We start from the raw sequence: 14,130 nt of genomic DNA on the forward strand, positions 1-14,130 counted from the left end.
AATGTTTAGAAATACCCATATGATTAGGCAAATCCACAACATAAGCATTGTCATTGGTCTTCTTTGGAATCTTGTAAGGACCATACTTCTTTGGCTTGAACTTGTTCTGCTTTCTTGCTGGAATCCGTTCCTTCTTCAAGAATATCATGACTTCATCTCCAACCTCAAATACCTTGTGCTTCCTATGCTTGTCAGCTGTTGCCTTATATTTCTTATTTGTGCAACTTTTGCTTGACATCTTCCTGAACCGCTTGAACTTTTCTGCTAAGGGAACATGAGCAAAGACATTCCTCCCCTTCTTAGCCATATCAGCATTGACATGGGTCCAATCATCGCCATGTTTGTTGCCTTCTGCCTCCATTGCATTATTACTGTTAGATTGAGGACGTTGAACCTTCCATCTTGAGCGCTTCTCTAATCTAGTAGATCTTATTGCCTTCGATTCAACCATGCCAGATCTTGAATAAACTGTAGAAGGATTTGCTACCATGACCTCCATCTCCTTTACAGTAGCAAGTCGATCAGAGGAAACACCACCATCATTGGGTTGCGAAGCAATGCTTGAGCCATCGGGACTGGAAAATACCCCAGTATGAGTCAATAACTTTGGAGTTTCTATCATGTTAGCAACATAAATCAGACCTGAGTTTGCAAATGTTGAGATTGCTGGGACAACATAATCTTCGAAATCAAGCTCCACTTTAGAAGCTTTGGTTTGATTCTTTTCCACTATGGCTAACAAAGTATAACTCACCTTCTTTCTCAAGCTGATATGTGTTCTTCCTACCCGAGTGCGTAGCATCCACATCAAATTGCCAAGGCCTCCCAAATAAAATATGGCAAGCATCCATATCAACAATATCACAATAGACTTCGTCGGAGTACTTACCAATAGAGAGAGGCACCCTGCAACGTTCATCCACATGTATGCCACCAACTTCTTTGATCCATCCAATCATGTAAGGGCTTGGATGTTTTTCAGGAGTTAACTGCATCTTTGCCACCACGTCTCTTTCTATGATGTTCGCCTGACTTCCACTATCAATAATCAACTCAAAGATTTTTCCTTTCACCGTACACCTCGTGCGAAAAAGCTTATGCCGTTGAGTAGTATCTTCATTCTTTTGAGATAGCATTAACTTCCTCACTACACAGGTATATTGCCCATGTCCATAATCTTCTTCGTCATCCTCCCATCAAGCTCGCAATATACTTCCTCTTCAGCAACATCTTCCTCTTCCTTTTCTACAATGTTAACTGTTTTTCTCCTTGGACAATGACTAGATCGATGCCCAACCTCATTGCACTTGAAACATTTTAAAAGAATAGGCTTTGCATAAGGATTAGGGGATTTTGGAAGATTAGAAGTAGTACCTCGAATGTTTCCCCCCGTTGTAGCCTTATTAGGGTTGACTGTATGGGGTGGATTGGAGGGTTGCGTTCCTTGATCCGACTTGCCTTTATCAAAAGCTGGTTGTTTATTTTCATTCCTACTATACCGATGATAGTTGTCATTACGAGATCTCTCACTCAACATTAACTCAGCCTTTAAAGCTAAGTTCCTTGCTTCTTGCACACTCAGAACCATCTGAACCCCAATTTTATCGCGAATAACAAGCTTCAATCCATTCAAGTAATGAGCTGCTTGTTGATTGTCACTTTCTGACAATTGGTTTGCTTTCCGCCAATTGCAGAAACTCAGAGGTATATTCATTCACACTCTTCATTCCCTGTGTACATCTTTGATAAGCTTCAAACATATATTGTTCATAGTCAGGGGGCAAAAACCTACCTCTTAACAGCTGCTTCATTTGTCTCCATGTCTTAACTGGCAGTCGGCCTTCCCTCAATCTCGTTTCTTTTAATCGCTCCCACCAAACAGATGCAACGCCTTTCAACCTGTAAGCCACTAACTTTACTTGTCGTTCATCTGGGATCTCCATGTATTCGAAAAAACGGTCAACCTCAGTGATCCAATCCAGGAACCCCTCAATATCAAGATCTCCACTAAAGGTAGGAATATCAACTTTTAGTTTATACTCATCGTTGCCCCAGTTGTTGTGCTGATGCGCATTCCTCCTAACCCCTCTACCACCAGGGTTAGCTATTGCTCGACCAAAATCATTCTCTTCATCGCTATCTTCAATCACTGGTCTTCTAGGATTAACAAGGACATGATTAATGGGTGGTCTTCCTGCTTCGGCTTGATTCACCCCATTATTCAGGTTCCTGTCATCATCAACTCGTAGTAAGGTGCCCAATTGGTTGCTATGTTGCTCCAATCGTTGTTGGATAGTACGAGTTACTTCCCGTTGTTCTTCGATTGCTCTTCAAACTGCGGACAACTCCTGATCACCGTCACAAGGCCGGTTGCTACCGTTACTTTCAAGATTGGCCATCTGATTGGTTGATTAATCGTTCTGATACCACCTGACGCAGAGTGTAGCGTGAGTGTAAAGAAAACACACACCACCTGACGCAGCGTGTAGCGTGAGTGTAAAGAAAACACACCAAAATAAACCCTTGAAAGAGCAAACTTCAATAGTCGAAGCTTGGCTTTCAAGAAGACGCAAAAACAAGACTGTTTTGCTAAGAAAACCCAAATAGGTACTTGATTACAATCTCTAGATCCTAGGTATATTTATAGTGTTTGGCTAATCCAAATCCATCTAATATTTGGAAAACAAAATCCAGCTAGAATTCTAATAGAAATAAATCCTAAATAAAAGTCAACTAGAATCCTAATAAAAATAAAACTCTAATCAAACATTAAGTAGAATCTTAAATCAAGTAGAAACATGAAATAGAATCCTAAATCAAGTAGAAATATAAAATAGAATTCTAAATCAAGTAGAATTCTAAAACTTAAGAAGTATTAAAATAACATTATGGCACTACTATTTTGGTGATACTATTCCGGTTTAGTTGGGTCAGCCTTGGGCCGAGTCTTGATTGGTGACCGCATCATGGTGTGTAGCATTGGAGTCAAGGATCCAAGTTTTCCTAAGGGATAAGTTTGAAGCATGAAAGTTAAATGAGTTGGAAGTGATACTTGTGAATGCTAGGTTAGAAGTACCTATCCCTGGCACTTTATCAAGGGATACCAGCAAGTTTCTCAATTTCTCAATTTCCTCTTGATTTAGCCCCATTGAATCAGGCTATTCGGGAGCCTTTTCTTCCTCACTCTGTTGGTTGCTAGCTGCAAACGCATGGCCTTTGAACTATCCTCCTTTATCTAGTTTTCCAAGAAGCTTCCAACACTTATCCACCGTGTGTCTGAGCTTCTTGCAGTAGGAGCACCATAAGTTATCCTTGATAGTTGTTCTCACTGAGTACAAAGTCTTCCTTTCCTCTTGTGCCATTCTCTCCTTACCAAGTCCTTTCAAAGCTAGCAGTACTGAACTTTTCATAGAGCTTTTCTCCAGCATCACTCCTCTTCTACCTTCTTCTGCCCGAACTATTGAGGCATGCTAGAAAATCGTAGGTTCTTTGCTTTTCCACAAACCTTTTTTGGATAGTAGCATCCTCACTACACTTCATTAGGATACATTGATAGTGATCCAATTCTTGCCACAAGGTTTGCAAAATATTTGCATACTCAGATATAGATCTAGTACTTTGTTTAGTAGCTGCTACTTTAGTCCTAATTTCATAGATTTGGGTAGCATCATTTACCTTAGAGTATGTCCTCTTCACAACATCCCAAATCTCCTTGGTTGTGGAAAGAAACATAACTGTGTCACTGATCTTTGGAATAATTGAGTTTTAGAGTCAGGACATCACGAGAGAGTCTTCATCATCCCAAGAGGTGTATGAAGGATCTCCTTTCTTTGGCCCCGTCCCCAGGAAGTGGCTTAACTTTTCCTTGCCTTTCAGAAAAGTCTTGATTAATTGAGACCACTTGAGGTAGTTCTTCCCATTCAATCGATAGGCCACTTGGACGTTTTGCAATTCACCACTGGAAATCACTCCCCCATTGGTACTGCCTGTGACAAAGACCTCATTAGTACCCCCGGATTCTATGGTTTCAGATATATCTCAAGTTGAATGAAGAAGATTGGATCAATGAAAGAGTTTTGGCCTTAATAGCTCGAGAATTGAACTGAGCTCTGATGCCATGTCAAAGAGGCCAAAAAAATAATCGAATCTTATTGATTCAAAGGCTCGAACAACCATTATATACACGCCTATCACAATAGGCAGTTTCCTAAGTCTAATTAGGAACTTTCCTAATTAGATGATTCCTAGACTACCTTAGGAAATATATACAAAAGGAAAGTATGTACAATTGTGAAATTACATAACAAATATAAATCAAAACAAATCAATCAAATCAATGTGCATATGCATGATACAATTAGATCAGATTAGGAAAGGCTTAAATTAAGAAAGTAGGGCATCTTCTAGTATTTCTAACAGTGCTAAATATAAGATGTTAGTTCTATTATATTGACATTATCACAAGTCTTAATTCAATTAAGTGGGGTTAGCTACATGAATTCTAGCTTTCTGTTTAGCTCTTCCATGGTAATTTTATTACATGGACAAAAGAGTACAGTGAAACGACTCTTGATGGCTTTGCCTCAACTAAAGAACTCTTTTGTTTTAAGAAATTATGAACACCAATTAGACTTCAAAAGATACTTTAGATTATGCAATATTAGATTTCTCACATGTTTATGTTATTTTTATCTTCAATCTCTTTATCAAACAGCCTTCTTCCTTGTAGTCAATTGACGAAATAACTAAGTGAAACTAAGCTTCACCAATTAACAACCTATAAATGTTTGCTTTAATATTTGTTTAACACATACTTAGCCAAAAAAAAAAAAACTTTGCCAAAATAGAAAATATTTGCCTAAAATATGCGCAAAACTCTCATCTTTGCAAAGAAATCTAAAATCTTTTTACATGTTTTTTGAGTTATTTTGTTCTCTATATGCTTCTGAATTACCAAAAAACTATGCTTGGTCTCTTATGCCTAAAGTTCATTTAGAAGGATGATAATTTCTTTGTGCTTTTTTGCATTTATGTTTTTGTGATGTTTCAGCTGTTTGAATGCTATATTTCGTTTATCTTTGTGTAATCTTGCAGCCGTTCACATGCTATATTTACTATATCCTTGGAGCAAAAGAAAATTGTTTCTCGTTCAACTAGAATTACTCCTGATGATGGTGTTGATGATATTCTTTCCGCCAAACTTCATTTGGTAGACCTGGCTGGTTCTGAAAGAGCGAAGCGAACTGGGGCAGATGGGATGCGTTTACGAGAAGGTGGATAAAATTTATGTTCTTAGGACTTCAGTTAAATTAGGCAAGCAATTTTGTACAATGGGTTTGAAGCTGGAACATGTCTTGTTTAGCACTAATTTAAGAATGAGTCAAATTACTTAATGGATTATGTTGCCTAGGTATTCACATTAACAAGGGGCTACTTGCCCTTGGTAATGTGATAAGTGCATTGGGAGACGAGAAAAAGCAGAAAGGAGGCCATGTTCCGTACCGTGACAGCAAGTTAACTCGCCTCTTACAGGCAAGCTTAAAGTATTTCCTATTATTTCAATATATTTGTAGAAATAGTCAAATATTTTAACCATTGAATTTTATAGAATTTGTTTGTAGTGGTTACTTAACAGTGTTGACATATGAGCCCGAACTTTTACTTTAATACTGACAGAGTTGGCAATTAGAATATCTTTAATATGTTGAAATTGAAGTAGCATGCGGAAAATATAAAAATGGGAAGGAACATGCATATGCAAGTCTGTCATCCTTGGCTATTGAGGTTGGGTAGGTGATCAATTGTGTATGTGCATGCCTCTCTTTGAAATTGTTTTATGAAGTGCATGAAGTCTGTTACAGCATTCTGTCTTCTTATGAGGTCAGTAGAAGCAATAGCTTTTATGGTGATTACCTCACCTGATGATTTAATCAATTGTGAATTTCTCTAGCTTTTAAACATGGTTGACCATTCCATTTTCTCTCTATTTGAATGATTGTCATCCTGATTTCTTGAGGTTAGTAGGATGATAAAATATCTAGTTTTGCATGTGTGGGATAGGCATCTTGTTAAATTTTACCATTGGAAAATGATGGAAGAGTTTGATATGTTTTAGAATATGCTGAGGAAAAGGAAGAAACTCATTTGAAATGTTACAAACAATTTAATGGATACATCCCATATATTTCCAGTAATATACTGTATACATCCCATGATCTTCGCAAAAATGGTTCAGTATATGTTATGGATAATATACAGACACTTCCTATGGTTCGTAGTAAATGATAAGACATCTCATTTTAAGTACAGAACAATTCAAATGTAAGTGTAGTTATCATACCCTCATAATGCAAGAGTAATATCTTTTGTCAGTGTTTTCATTTTAAAGGAAAGGAGATGTATATTATTGTCAAGTAGGTTGATAGTAGGGGTAAATTGAGCCTGGAGAAGTGTTTATTACTGTCATTTTCTAATTCAGGTTTGTAGTGGTGTGAAATTGTCATTTTGATTAAATGGTAAATCTTAAAGGTAAGTCAAGTTATTTTTGAATTCATTATGATGTTTTGTATATTAGAGCTTTAGCCTTTTAGTCTATTCTTTTTTTTATCTCTGGAAGCAAGTCATTGTCAATTTGATGCTGCTTTACTTACTTCAGTTGAACAACATTTTGTGCCTAATCATGCATGTGCTTTGTAGGATTCCCTTGGAGGGAATTGCAAAACAGTTATGATAGGTATGCAGATTATATAATTTCTTTGTATTTAGTTAGTAGTGAATGCAATTGCCTTAGCTTTCCTATTTGCTTTCTTACAACCTATCATACTTTCATTTATTGTTTATGGATCCAGCTTGTATAAGTCCAGCTGATACAAATGCAGAAGAGACCCTAAATACTTTGAAGTATGCAAATCGTGCTCGCAATATTCAGAACAAAGCAATTGTGAGTTTCGTTATGTAAAGCTACTTTATCTATTAATCTATCTCTTTGTGCTGTGCTTTTTACACATCTCACAATTTTCTATTTTAGATCAACCGTGATCCTATGACAGCTGAAATGCAAAGAATGCGAAGCCAAATTGAAGAATTGCAAGCTGAGCTTCTTTTCTTTCGTGGTGACTCCTGTGAATCATTTGAGGAACTTCAGGTAAATAGCAGCAGGCGATTTTTATTTATTTATTTATTATTATTTTTGGGGGTAAGTGCTTGTTAGGTTATCAGTTTTTGAAGTAAATTGCCTTTCTATTTCCCAGATCCTGAAGCGCAAAATATCTTTGCTTGAGGCAAGCAATGCAGAGTTACAACGGGAACTTCAAGAACGCCGAGTTGCTTGTGAGCATCTCACACAACGGGCTTTAGATGCACAGGTTTGCCTTTGTTTGCCAGAGGTTTATTGATAAGTTTTTTAAAGTTCTAATAACTTTGCTGTTGGAGATACTTGTAAGAATTGGAATGTTGGACTATAATATACAGGTTGAGAAGGATAAATTGATTATGAAAATTGAATCTGCTCGAAATGGTAAATCTTGGAATGAGATTGACTCTCATTCAGAGCAGGTTAGAATGAGTTTTTTAGTGCTTGTAATTTTGCTATATGCGATTGGAGGATTTGGTGAATCTTGATGAGCTAGTTTGAAACCTTCTTGTCTCAGGATTCTGATTTGGTGAAGATGTATGTGTCAAAAATTCAAGACTTGGAAGGGGAACTGTTGCACTTGCAAAGCTTGAATGTGTCAAAAGAATCAAAACATGGGGAATTTGTCATTGATTGTCATGAGGTCGATGATGATGAACTTTGCCCAAAAAATTCATATTCTACAAATCTTGATGAGCTTTCTGGTGTTGAGACAAAAGACATTGACGTTAATGGTAAGTTGCTATGAGCATTTTTGCAACAATATCTCTCAATACTTCTCCATCATATATTATTTGTGCACTACCTAATCATACAAATTGTAGCCTTCTGTGGTTGAATTCTTTCCCTTGGACTACAACTGATTTTCCATATCTTTGGTTGGCAATTGAGTATATATACGTATAAGTTCAGGAAGGAAAATATTCTCCAACCTTTTCCAACTGCATATATCTTGAATAAATCTGTTTATTTTCTGTAATTTTTAAGCCTATTTGAGAAAAAAATCACCTTGTATGTGTAGGTGAGGCTGAAGATGAGGTTAAAGAACTGGAACATTCTTCTCTTCAAGAAAAATTGGACAAGGAGCTCAAAGAATTGGACAAAAAACTTGAGCAGAAGGAGGTAATAGGTTGGTCATTTTAGTTGGTAACATATTAAAGTTTTAGGCACTGGAATATGTTGGTAGCTTCCAGTTGAGTTTATCACTTGTAATTTTTAATCTGTGTAGACCTTTTCTGCTGTTTTTTGTTCCTGGATTTAATATAAGACACGCTTCCTTACAATATGTAACTGCAGCAATACAGGATGTTGTGAAAGTTGACCAACATATAATATCTAAGCATAGAGGGACAGTATCACCTTAACAAACTATGAACCTAGCTTGCCTTTATTACTTTCTAATTATGGGTTTTTTTCTTATGTGTGGCTCCCATTTGTCCTTCACGATACATGTGGTGGTGAAGTTTGAAAGAATCGAAATTAGTTTAGGAAAATGAAGTGTGCACATTTTGTATTGGATATTTATGATTTTTTCCTTGAAAACATTGTTGCTTTGGAGAGAAATTAACATTTTTGTGAAAGGTTGAAATTATGACCCAATATGAAAGGGATCCATATGCAGTAGTGTCTATGTCTTCCATATTAAAGCAATGCTGTTATTTGCTCTATTTGGTGCTATCATGTACTTTTCTTATAAACTTGGCAAGGATAGCCAGACTGCCCAAGCTTTAACATTTCTCTGTGAGTGAATCTTTGTTTCTAGTCTGTAAATTTTGTCTTGATGAAATGGTTTGGAACTCATGTTCATGGTTTTACCTCTTTCTTTTCTGAAGGCTGAAATGAAGCAGTTTAAGAGTGTTGATACCTCAGTTCTTAAACAACATTATGAGAAGAAAGTTCATGAGTTGGAGCATGAGAAAAGGACTCTGCAGGTTTGGGTAGTAATAATCATAGAGTTGGGTGCATTATTTCATTTTTTTCACTGATTTCTCTTGTTAATTGATAGAATGAGATTGAGGAATTAAAATACAAACTAGCAAATATTTCATCTACTTCGGACGAAAGTGCTCAAAAACTGAAGGAGGATTATCTTCAAAAGTTAAATGTCCTTGAAGCGCAGGTGAACCTTCATTTGTTTGCTCATCTTGTCTTTGATTACTTGTGTACCTCCATCTTGTCTACTTGTTTTATCACGATCTGTGAACAATCTTTTAACTGATGCAGGTTTCAGAGTTGAAGAAAAAACAAGATGCTCAAGCTCAACTCTTAAGACAAAAACAGAAAAGTGATGAAGCATCCAAAAAGTTACAAGATGAGATACACAGAATAAAGACTCAAAAGGTGCCTTTTTGTGTGTGTGTGTGTGTGTTGAGGGCTTGTATAGGTGAAAGCAAAATGTCCATGTTTCCACTGCTAATGCAAATTTCCATTACTTAGGTTCAACTCCAACAAAAAATAAAACAAGAATCTGAGCAATTTAGAATGTGGAAGGCATTGCGAGAAAAAGAAGTTCTTCAGGTATATTTACTATTAGGTGACTATATGTTATTTACTGTGACATTTTATTAAAACCATACTGGGAACCAAACCAGCAAAGAAACTGGTTCACAGTTCTTAACTGATGGTTGGACCTTTTTAAAGTTTTATGCATTTTGTTCACATTAAGTTATTGGGTTATAAATTTTGTTTGATGAGGCAAAAGGGATTTTGTGGACTAGTGGGTCAAGAACTGTCTGTGATAACACCTTGTTACAGGTCTGAAACACATAGGAGTTGCCTTTTTTATATATGCAGAACTGGTTTAAAAATGTTAAAGGCTGTCAGAATTAGCATAGGATGTGTAAAATTCAGACCGTTAGAATAACAACTGTTGGTTTAGGCCTGTTTAAAATTCCAAACAATAAATTAACTTTAGCTAGTCCTGAGCATGTTTAAGATTGGAACACAGTTTACCTCAGGCTATTCTAGTGGAGACAGCCAACTATTCAACACCTTGAATATACCAGCAGACCTTCTAAGGTGCCCTCACCTTTAATAGCATATTATCCAAAATATGAGGTTATATTTATTGATTCTTTAAATATGTAAACAATCCCTTTTAAGTCTCCTTCCCATAGCCCGTCATCTTTCATAAACCTGATAATTGTACATTGTAAATTATGATTGGAAAATCCGTTGGTTATTGGTTTGTATACAACACAAGATTGTTTGATCACTTGTCTTTCCCTTAAATTGTTTGGGTGGTTTAAGGTATCCCCTACATTAAACTAAGGTTATGCTCCATTAATTTTCTTTTAGAATTTCTCTCATTTTTAGCCTTAGGAACCCCTATGGTTGCTGCAGTTTGCTTACAGGCTAAGGTTCCCCTTTCGTTGAGCAAACACATTGCATTTGAAGTCCATAATATTCTATCCCGATATAGTTGAGTATTGCATCGACTATACCTTCAGTTGATGTCTAGTCAACTTCTAATGTCTAGTTGAGGTTCCCAACATTTTGTCTGAACAGAGCTGACCCATAGCCAACTATGACTTTGCCTATAGCTTCTACCTGACTGTACTGAACGTCTCCAACATCCGATGCTCACTGGCTTGAGAGTCAACCTGTGATCGATTATCCCATTGACTATACTGCCCTATAGTCAACTGCAGCCTGTTTAATCATAAGTTCTAGAATTTGAAATTCCTAATAGTCAATCTTAGAGTCAACTCCTAGCTCGTATGCAAGTTACTGCCTTTCTTTTATTTCATTTTTCTTGGACCCATTCTCACTTTGATGCAATCCTTTAAAGCCATATCAACATTTTAGGACTCCTTACATGGTTTAAATTTTGCATCTTCAAACCCATTCCGTAATTATACCCACTGGTTTCTTCTCGCATCACATTCCAAATTTTACCAAACTCAATCCATGTCCATAAAGCACCAAAATGCATTTCTATTATGAAATCCAATACAGAACCATCCTCTTGCAACCCAAATGAGTTTGACATAATATTTTACTGCCCACTTTTGAGCACAAAATGATGGCATGCTATACAAAGCCAAAAATATAACAACTACATCAAAACATAAGGCATGCTTCTCAAGGGCAATGCATACACATTGGATGAGCCTCTAATCATCTCCTTGTTCATCTGAAAAATGTTATAACATAGATTTGAGCCAAAGCTCAACATGATCACACAGGCAGACATGCTTCATGCCAAAAAAAAAAAAACTACCATTTTAATGTAAGTCTTTGGTACCATTTTCATGGCCACTAGGCTACCAAACACCTTTCTGTGGCTGTCAACCCTAGTGACAATGGTCCAGGACTGGCCATCTATGGGAGATAACCACTATTAGAATTAGTCTTGTACATATATTATATATATGCTAGATAGTGTTATACATATATCTTAGGAAGATATGTTGTCCCATGGTTGTACTTTGTATATTGGTATATATATATACACCACATTGTGAATAATACAATATAATACTTTTTCCTCTCAAAACATAACATGGTATCAAAGCCACAAACCCTAACCCAACCCTAGACCTAGACGTCGCCGACTGACGCCACCACTGTTGGTCACTTTGCTTGTCGCTGGTTTCTCAAATCACGCGGTCACTTCTCAGATCACACGGTTGCTTCTTAGGATCTTGTGCATCACTTCTCAGATCTTGCATGGTCGTCATTGCTTCGTTGATCTGCTATCGTCGTCATTGTTTCGTCGATCGGCTATCGTCGTTGTTGCTTTGTTTGATCACCACCACCATGAGTGACTTCGATTGCCTCTTTGTCGATTGCTGTCATGCCTTCCTCTTGCAATGCAACTGACGAAGACCTCAGATCTGCTTCTGGTTGGTTTTCTTCTTTGCTTTTGGGCTTCACAGTTTCACATCTATTTTGCAAGAACTTTCTGGTTTCAGATCAGGGTTTTGCAGTTTTAGAGTTGGTTTGCAGTAACGCTCTAGTTTTAGATTTATTTTTCTTTGCAGTCTCTGATCTATTTTGCAGTAGCATTTGATCTATCTAGCTGGCTTCTAGTTGGGCTTGGGTTTTCTGCTATAGCCTCTTCAAATCCTAGAGTGGTGGGTTCCTCTTCACATGTGATTGTTCTTGTCTGTGTACCGTCTTTATCTGGTATTACATCCATTACCATTGACAAATTGAATGGTGTGAGAATAATTATGAGAAAAAACCTAGGAGACTAGTTTCTCTTAGCTTGTTATTTATAATAAGCATAATGAGTCTTAAATCTATGGACTGGAAAATGGTAGGGTAGGGGCCACAGAGGAGATCGACGGACTAGAGGAGGACAGTGGAAGAAAAGAAAAAGAAACAGGCAAAACCTGGTGAAGACTTCGTGAATTAGGCTGAGTAATAAAAAAAAAAAAGACTGATGTTCAAAGAATGTGACATTAGCAGACAAAAAATAGCGATGTAGCTCAGGAGAGTAACATTTATAGCCTTTTTACAACCAGGAATAGTCAAGGAAGATACACTTGAGAGATTTTGTAGCAAACTTATCTTGTCTAGGAGAAAAAGAATGCACAAAACAGATACATCCAAAAACACGAAGAGGATCAGAATAAAGTGGCTGTGTGGGGAACAAAAGGGAATGAGGAATTTGCTCCTGTAACACTAAAGATGGCATGCGATTGATTAGATAACATGCAGTTAGAAGAACATCTCCCCAAAATTTAGTGGGAAGATTAGCATGTAAAAGGAGCGTCCGTGGAGTCTCAATAAGATGGTGATTTTTACGTTCAGCAACACCATTTTGTTGAGGTGTGTAAGGACAAGAGGATTGATACAGGATGCCATTAGCAGTTATAACGGTAGTAAATGGAGAAGAAAAATACTGAGGGGCATTATCATTACGTAAGGCACGTATAGAAACTCCAAATTGTGTTTTTATTTCAACAGTAAATGTCTAAAAAATAGAAAACAACACAGATCGATTCTTCATAAGAAACAACCAAGTGAAACGAGAAAAATCATCAATGAAAGTAACGAAATATGAAAAACCAAGAGTAGAATTGACGTGACTGGGCCCCCATACATCAGAGTGCATAAGGGAAAAGAGAGCCTCAGCCCTATTATTGATCCGACGAGAAAAAGAATGACGAGCGTGTTTACCACGCTAACACGACTCACAATTAAACATGGACAATGACGACAAACTAGAAACCAATTTCTTCAGTTTGGAAAGGCTAGAATGACCGAGATGATAATGGAGAAGATTTAGGGAAGCGACACTGGTGCAAGCTACCGACGAACTAGGTACAGCTAGATCATAGTAACCCCGTGATGATAGGAAACCAGCGATCGTGAAGCTTCGATTTTGCCCGGTTATGATCTGTAGAGTCGCAAGTGCGAACTCTTCCAAGTTGGTTCACACGATCAACCCTTTTCGCAAACGCCTCGAGTAGTGCTAGCAACCCTAGACGCCTCTTGAGAGAGATCCAAATTTCTTCTATTTTTTCCAGCTTCTTAAGTGCCATATTTATAGAGTTAAAAACCCTAATTGTGCCTTTGGAAAACGCTAAACAATTTAGGCCCGACCCTTAATTACATTGGGCCGAATCTCTCTTTTAAATTGTGGAACGGGCTCGACCTAAGTATGTGACCCCTTAGGTCCACCATTGGGCTAGATGTAGGGCCAACTCTATTGGGTTATGTGAAGGCCCAACTTATTAGATTAATTAAACTCGTTAATTAAAATTTATGGGCTTCATAATTAACACATCTCATAGGCTTCTTAATTAAACTCTTTAATTAATAGTTTTAGAATTAATCAAATTAATTCTAAAACCCTACATATGATGGTTAACGTCTAGTAACATGCTGTGAATACCTAGCCAACGATGAAAAAACACGGACTTTTTCAATTGCAATTATAGTACAATAAAATCTTTTCATCAATCTATGTTCCGATTGAATTTAGGGTATGGTTTTATGACGAAACCCTAATCATTCAATAATTATGTATCCATTCCAGATTTATG

General features: G+C 37.1%; 1 protein-coding gene across 3 annotated transcripts in view; it reads left to right on the top strand.

Moving 5' to 3' along the window:
- LOC127808868 (kinesin-like protein KIN-4C) overlaps window positions 1-14,130 on the top strand; it is a 54,633-nt gene that overhangs the window by 22,237 nt on the left and 18,266 nt on the right. For all 3 annotated transcript variants that reach the window (XM_052347554.1, XM_052347553.1, XM_052347556.1), the window contains 13 exons: window positions 5,095-5,273; window positions 5,411-5,532; window positions 6,697-6,733; window positions 6,849-6,940; window positions 7,028-7,144; window positions 7,251-7,364; window positions 7,471-7,554; window positions 7,650-7,866; window positions 8,154-8,254; window positions 8,965-9,063; window positions 9,138-9,251; window positions 9,356-9,472; window positions 9,569-9,649. In XM_052347554.1, the coding sequence (XP_052203514.1) occupies window positions 5,095-5,273; window positions 5,411-5,532; window positions 6,697-6,733; window positions 6,849-6,940; window positions 7,028-7,144; window positions 7,251-7,364; window positions 7,471-7,554; window positions 7,650-7,866; window positions 8,154-8,254; window positions 8,965-9,063; window positions 9,138-9,251; window positions 9,356-9,472; window positions 9,569-9,649 (1,474 nt within the window). The remainder of the gene's footprint in view (window positions 1-5,094; window positions 5,274-5,410; window positions 5,533-6,696; window positions 6,734-6,848; window positions 6,941-7,027; window positions 7,145-7,250; window positions 7,365-7,470; window positions 7,555-7,649; window positions 7,867-8,153; window positions 8,255-8,964; window positions 9,064-9,137; window positions 9,252-9,355; window positions 9,473-9,568; window positions 9,650-14,130) is intronic.

The sequence above is a fragment of the Diospyros lotus genome, chromosome 8 (genome assembly GCF_014633365.1).
Source record: "Diospyros lotus cultivar Yz01 chromosome 8, ASM1463336v1, whole genome shotgun sequence".
NCBI lineage: Eukaryota > Viridiplantae > Streptophyta > Magnoliopsida > Ericales > Ebenaceae > Diospyros > Diospyros lotus.